The sequence below is a fragment of the Zingiber officinale genome, chromosome 4A (assembly GCF_018446385.1).
Source record: "Zingiber officinale cultivar Zhangliang chromosome 4A, Zo_v1.1, whole genome shotgun sequence".
In the NCBI taxonomy this organism is placed as follows: domain Eukaryota; kingdom Viridiplantae; phylum Streptophyta; class Magnoliopsida; order Zingiberales; family Zingiberaceae; genus Zingiber; species Zingiber officinale.
The window spans coordinates 43,720,124-43,727,550 of NC_055992.1; the positions used below are offsets into that span (position 1 = coordinate 43,720,124).

The 7,427-nt window shown below is 38.9% G+C and overlaps 1 protein-coding gene across 1 annotated transcript; it reads left to right on the forward strand.

The window, feature by feature from the left end:
- The first annotated feature begins 2,336 nt into the window (after positions 1–2,336).
- LOC121969871 lies at positions 2,337–6,873 on the forward strand. Its single transcript, XM_042520158.1, has 2 exons — positions 2,337–3,200; positions 5,666–6,873. The coding sequence occupies exons 1-2, from the start codon at positions 2,402–2,404 to the stop codon at positions 5,671–5,673; spliced, it is 807 nt and encodes a 268-aa protein (XP_042376092.1). The 5' UTR covers positions 2,337–2,401; the 3' UTR covers positions 5,674–6,873.
- Positions 6,874–7,427: the final 554 nt, after the last annotated feature.

The following is a 7,427-nucleotide window of genomic DNA, read 5'->3' on the forward strand; positions in this document are numbered from 1 at the left end:
TATTCCAAGTTGAATCAAGAAGAGCTAAATCCAATCAAACCCAATCCAAAAGCTTCAATTCAAACCCAATCTTAAAGCCCACTTTTAAAAGCCCAATTCCACTTATCTTATTGGATCCGGATCTTCTCATTAATCCAAACCCAAAATCCCATTCCTTCCCAAACCCGATCCACTAAGAAACTTCCCTTACCTCACGCACGGCACAGGAACCCCTGCTCTTCTCGCGATTTCTCTTCTGCTTGCGGGCTAGGGCACGCTCCTCCCACACCTTCTTCTTCTCCGTTCTTCCTCTTCTCTCCGGCCGGCGGCCTCTATTCCTTTGCTTGCACTGCCGCCGGCCGGCCAACCACAGCCCACTTCTCCTTCTCAGTTTCCAGCGGCGACGGCAGTGAGCATAGTGGCGGCAGCAGTGAACTTCGGCGACGATTCCGGTCATCCACCTCACCGGAGGGGTTCTCCGGTGAGATCCTTCACCTTCCGACTTCTCTGGCTTTCTGGGGTTCGGACGGGCAGAGGAAGAAGAAGGCGGCAGATTATAGGGAGGTCCGGCAGTCCAGATTTTCCAGCAACTTCCAGCGAGGGGGTTCCTCGGTGAAGATTGCATTCATCTACGTCGGTGATGAAGCTAGCAGCAAGTCCATCAGAGTGCTACTGTTCACTGGTTCTTGGGGGTTCCGGAGCCGGGTCCTTGTGTGACGGCAAGGGTAGTCATTGGTAATCGGATGCGAAGTGTGAATTGTGGTTGGATTAGTTTAGTTTTCTTAGTTTAATTCTGCATTGTGTTAATTTACTTGTGTTGGAGTTTGTTTCATTGAATATTTGTATTGAACTAGATTTCCATGTTTAAATTGCACTTACTATGCTTGATTAGTTTCACGCACACAAAGTGTTCGATGAAATGCTTCAACCAATAGTTAGGTTCAATTTAATACATTTTAGTTTATTGAATTCTTGCTTTGTCTTGTACTTTCAATTTCGTTAGGTTCTAGCTTTGATTTAATGCAATTAGGCTAGATTAGTTTAGACTTTCATTACATGCTTTAGGTTTCATTGCATTCTTAGTTTCGTTAATACTTTACTTTATGTTATGCCCATTGATAGATAATCTTGTATCGTAGTGTGACAATGCGATGTAGGAAAATCGTCAATGGTTAGATAGGGATTTCTTTACTTGCAATGCCTTTTATTCATTAGGGTTAGTTTCATTACTTGTATTGTCTTTCATTATTTAGGTTAGATTTTATTTGATGCTTCGCTATTTCATTCCCTAGATTAATCGTGTTGATAATTAACCCATAGCGTAGAGTGACAATGCGTTGTGGATTAATTATTCGCACTTAGTTAGATTTCATTCCGCATTAGAGTAATTTCCTACTTGTCTTGCTTTTTATTTGTTAGATTTAGAATCAAAAATCCAAACCCCATTTTAATATTGAAAATCCCAAAAATAAAATAACATACGATCCTAAGTTTACCATCCTATCGTTACTTTCGTTGGCGGACGACCCGAGTCATTCCTATGCTACATTAGCTTAGGAGGGGTTTGGTACTTCATTGTTTGATGCCCAATTCGCGACAAAATTGGGCCGTAATCAAATTGGCGCCGTTGCCGGGGAAAAGTAGTGGTGTTTGATAATCTTAGGATTGTTTTTCTATTTTCGTTCTTTTCTTGTTTCTATTATTTGTGGTTGCAAAAATTCAAAAATATTGTTAGGGGCTAAATTATTTCATCTCTTGTATGCATGTGTGTTATCTTGTATATTTTCCTGTGTCTTTTGATGGTATTTGCATGAGTGTTATAGGTAAGACCAGGAAATCTACGTGTTATCAGTAGTTTCAGAGTTTCAGTGTGATCAGACCTTCAGACTTGATGAGCAACATGGAGAAGAACACTGAAAAGACTCTAAGAGAGTTTTGGGCACCAGATTTGTCAACTGATTCATTTTGCATCAGATATTCTGATTTAGATACAGACTTCGAGTTATGGAATATAGTACTTCTTTTACCGAAGTTTCATGGACTTTCTGGTGAAGATCCCAACAGACATCTGCATGATTTGGAGATGATTTGTTCTTCATGGAGCCCACATGGCATATCAGAAGAAGATGTTAGACTTAGAGCATTTCCATTTTCAGTTGCAGATTCAGCAAAAGATTGGTTGTATTGTCTCCCACCCAATTCAATTTCCAGTTGGACCGAGATGAAGAAATTATTTTTGGCAAGGTTCTTTCCTGCTTCTAAGATTGCAGCTATTCGGAGGAGTATTTGTGGAATCCAACAATTCACAGGAGAACCGTTTCAAGATTATTGGGAAAGATTTAAAAGACTTGTTGCTAGTTGCCCTCAGCACCAGATAAGCGATCAGCTATTAATTATATACTTCTATGAGGGATTATGCCCCATGGACAGGAGTATGGTTGATGCAGCTAGTGGAGGGGCTCTAGTTAACAAGACATCTACTCAGGCCAGAGAACTTATCGAGAGTATGGCTGTAAATTATCAGCAGTATGGGACTAGACTAGTGATAACTGAAGATGTTCATTCCTTTGCCAGTGTACTCCCTACCAGGATCCAGTATTATCAGCCTGATCCTCAGTATTATCAGACTCATCAGCAGGACAGGTATAATTTAATTGAAGGATTCGGGTATGGGAACACACAACAAGGGAATTCTGAGTGGTCCCACTATTATCAACCTTACTTTCAGCACCATCAGCCTGAGCAGGATTTTAGGGAGCAATCACAAAAATTATGTCAGCATCAAGAAACACAATTCCAGCCAAGAATACATTCATCGACACAATTACAGTTGCTATCAGATCAACCTACTGCATCAATTCCTGATGAGATGGATTGTAGAGTTTGTGATTTGCCTGATCTTGATTCTGCGACTCTACATACTTCTTCTAGTATTTTGTATCGTGATGTTGTAGTTGATTCTGATTATGTTGTTGTAGATGATATTGTTGTTTCAGATGTTCTTGATGTTGCAGGTGATATTGATGATGACGGAAGTGTAGGGGAGACCCAAGAATCGCTTCCAATGATTATTCTACCACCGGTTGAGCTTTTTATTGTACCTAGTGACGATGGAAGTGTAGGGGAAACTCAAGAATCACTTCCATTGGTTGTACCTGATCCAGAGCCAGTTCTTTCACCTGACCAAGATGATGCCACATTCACTATACTAGAACCTTCAGGTATCTTTCAGGATGGTAAGGTTGATATTTCTTCTGAATCTTTAGGAAATACCATGGAGGTAGTTCATTTTGATTGTAGTAGATGTGACATGTCTTTTGATTCATGCTCTGTTTATATTGATATTGTTTCTGATACATCTCACACAGCATGCGTGCAGGAATTGCATCCTTTTCTTTTTAGTGTGCAGGAATTTTTTAGATATTTCATTTGCAGTCAATCACGCAAGGATGCATTGTACCGATTGAAGAAAGCCCTAACAGTTTATGCAATAATGAAGCTTCTGGAGTGGACACTCCAACTGAACCGTCTTCGGCCACCGGAGAAAATTTTTGAGGAGTCAAAGGTGGAGGGAGTGATCCTCACTTCACCTACAACCATTCCACTTCCAGATTGGCTTCTGGAACTGAATCGACTCCGACCGCCAGAAATTCAGGGGAGTCTGTTCCATCTTATTTCTTCTTTCACTTTTAGCTTGTATATATGTCTTTCCTTTCTTTGCTTTGTTTGCTTTATTTGCTTTTGCTTAGTAGTTCATTTTTAGTTGCTTTGTCGGTTTTCATAATAAATTTCCTATGCATTCTTTTTATCACCTTAGAAATTGTGAAAGCTAGTTAAATTTGATTGTCAAGTTTGATGATTTATTGTCATGATTGGATTCTTGGATTGCATGTGATTACAACTTGATAATGGATTTCATGTTGGTAGATTGAGATGATAATTTTTTTATATACCTAGTGAGGATATTTTTGAGCCTATTATTCCTATTGATGTGTGATGCACTTGTGGTTAATGCTACTCTAGAACTTGCTTAATTCTTTCAAGACCACATTATCATAGGTTTGCATGATTTTTATGAAGGCTATCTCACTTTCTTTCATTCATTCCTTTTGTTATCACATGTTTCTTGAATAAAATCCATATCATTTTTCATATCATTCTTTTCTCTCTTCCATTTATTTCACTCTTACCTTCTTATGGATGTGGATATTTTTGGATGTACATGATGAGTATTTTGCCTGAGACGGTCAAAAGTTTAAGTGTGGGGGAGAGAAATAGCTTAGTGGAATTTAGGAGAAGCATAGGTGAACCATGCTTGATCACCATAGGTAAACCATGCTTTTTATTTTTTTTTATTTGAGCTATTGATGATGTTGTATAATGTTGCACAACATGTTGAAAAAAAAAATGAAAAAAAAAAGGGAAAAAAAGCAAATCAGAAAAAAAAACAAATAAAAAAAAACAGAAATGAAAAAAAAAGTGAAAAGAAAAATAAAATTGAAAAAAAAAAAAACTTTAACATGTTGTGCCCTTTTGTATTTGTGTGTGGTAGAACTTTTTGGAGAGACAATCTTTATTGTAGTAATATTTAGATTTTATTGTATATCATGAGTAGTGATTTTTATTGGAAAGCTATAGTAGAGGTTGTATACATGTTTATTGGAGTTGTGAAAAATGTTGACATGTGCCATTTTTATTCATTTGTAGTAGAATTGTTGTGAGTGACAATTTTTACTTTAGCAATATTGAGATATTATTGCATATCATGTATGGATTTTTAATGTGAAATGCTAGAGTAAGAGTTGTTCACATTTTTATTATATTGGTGAAAGGCGGTAGAATTTTTTGTGAGGAACAATCTTTATGATAGCAAAATTTGGATTTTATTGTAGATCATGAGTGAATGTTTATTGAAAAGCTATCGTAGAGATTGTTCACACTTTTATTGAGTTTTAGAGCTAGCTTGGGAGTTTGGATGTACTACTTTTTGGGCATTGTTACTTGTACTCATCTATGTAATATTCCATTATGTCCATGTCTTCCACCAATAACTTGTTTTATCTTCTTCACTTCTTCTCTTATACTATCATTTGCTTGATTCATTTTCCCCTTATATTTCAAATAATGCCTTCATTATTTTATTGTGTACTCTTATGTATATAGTGGTGGAGATTAGAAGAAAATCAAGCTTATGGTAGTGCATTTATCATGAGTAGCTTGAGTGAGCTCCACTATTGCATGTATGTGAGAGGAGAGCCACAATCACTCACCTTGTGAGGTTATTTTGTTATCATTCTCAATTTATCTATTATGGATGTAAGTTATCATGCTTGTTAATTAGTGTATGAATTGAATCCATGATTACTTTAGTCATTTGAATTTGACAATTTTAGGTAACTCTCTTTCACTATTTTTTATATATGATTAAGAATTGCTAGGGAATGCATCTTTAGTTATCTTTCTTGTTTAATTTACTTGCTCGAGACGAGCAAGAATAAGTGTGGGGGAGTTGATAACTAGTATTTTGATGTATTATTTTGTCTCTTATACATAGCGTTTTTACTCTCTCGTATACTTAATTCCGCATTTATATCATGTTTTATGAGTTGAGATTTATTTGGAGCATTGATCTAATTTTTCCTATATTTTCTGGTGTTTCATCTAAAAGATACATCTTGTTTTGTAGGGGAGTAATTTGGGACGTTGATCGGGATCAAATAATCCAAGGGCTCATGTTATTCCAAGTTGAATCAAGAAGAGCTAAATCCAATCAAACCCAATCCAAAAGCTTCAATTCAAACCCAATCTTAAAGCCCACTTTTAAAAGCCCAATTCCACTTATCTTATTGGATCCGGATCTTCTCATTAATCCAAACCCAAAATCCCATTCCTTCCCAAACCCGATCCACTAAGAAACTTCCCTTACCTCACGCACGGCACAGGAACCCCTGCTCTTCTCGCGATTTCTCTTCCCTGCGGCAGCTAGGGCACGCAGCTCTCCCCACCGCCGGTTTTCTTTTCTTTCTCTCCGGCCGGCGGCCTTTATTCCTTTGCTTGCACTGCCGCCGGCCGGCCAGCCCTCTCCACCCTTCTCCTTGCGATTTCCAGCGGCGACGGCAGTGAGCATAGTGGCGGCAGCAGCTAGCTTCGACAGCGATTCCAGTCATCCACCTCACCGGAGGGGTTCTCCGGTGTGTCCTCCACCGCACGGCACAGTGCCGACACCCCTCTCTTCTCGCGATTTCTCTTCTGCTTGCGGGCTAGGGCACGCTCCTCCCACACCTTCTTCTTCTCCGTTCTTCCTCTTCTCTCCGGCCGGCGGCCTCTATTCCTTTGCTTGCACTGCCGCCGGCCGGCCAACCACAGCCCACTTCTCCTTCTCAGTTTCCAGCGGCGACGGCAGTGAGCATAGTGGCGGCAGCAGTGAACTTCGGCGACGATTCCGGTCATCCACCTCACCGGAGGGGTTCTCCGGTGAGATCCTTCACCTTCCGACTTCTCTGGCTTTCTGGGGTTCGGACGGGCAGAGGAAGAAGAAGGCGGCAGATTATAGGGAGGTCCGGCAGTCCAGATTTTCCAGCAACTTCCAGCGAGGGGGTTCCTCGGTGAAGATTGCATTCATCTACGTCGGTGATGAAGCTAGCAGCAAGTCCATCAGAGTGCTACTGTTCACTGGTTCTTGGGGGTTCCGGAGCCGGGTCCTTGTGTGACGGCAAGGGTAGTCATTGGTAATCGGATGCGAAGTGTGAATTGTGGTTGGATTAGTTTAGTTTTCTTAGTTTAATTCTGCATTGTGTTAATTTACTTGTGTTGGAGTTTGTTTCATTGAATATTTGTATTGAACTAGATTTCCATGTTTAAATTGCACTTACTATGCTTGATTAGTTTCACGCACACAAAGTGTTCGATGAAATGCTTCAACCAATAGTTAGGTTCAATTTAATACATTTTAGTTTATTGAATTCTTGCTTTGTCTTGTACTTTCAATTTCGTTAGGTTCTAGCTTTGATTTAATGCAATTAGGCTAGATTAGTTTAGACTTTCATTACATGCTTTAGGTTTCATTGCATTCTTAGTTTCGTTAATACTTTACTTTATGTTATGCCCATTGATAGATAATCTTGTATCGTAGTGTGACAATGCGATGTAGGAAAATCGTCAATGGTTAGATAGGGATTTCTTTACTTGCAATGCCTTTTATTCATTAGGGTTAGTTTCATTACTTGTATTGTCTTTCATTATTTAGGTTAGATTTTATTTGATGCTTCGCTATTTCATTCCCTAGATTAATCGTGTTGATAATTAACCCATAGCGTAGAGTGACAATGCGTTGTGGATTAATTATTCGCACTTAGTTAGATTTCATTCCGCATTAGAGTAATTTCCTACTTGTCTTGCTTTTTATTTGTTAGATTTAGAATCAAAAATCCAAACCCCATTTTAATATT

Coding starts and splice junctions, on each gene's coding strand:
- LOC121969871 (XM_042520158.1), top strand. CDS start 2,402: ATGGACAGGAGTATGGTTGATGCAGCTAGTGGAGGGGCTCTAGTTAAC.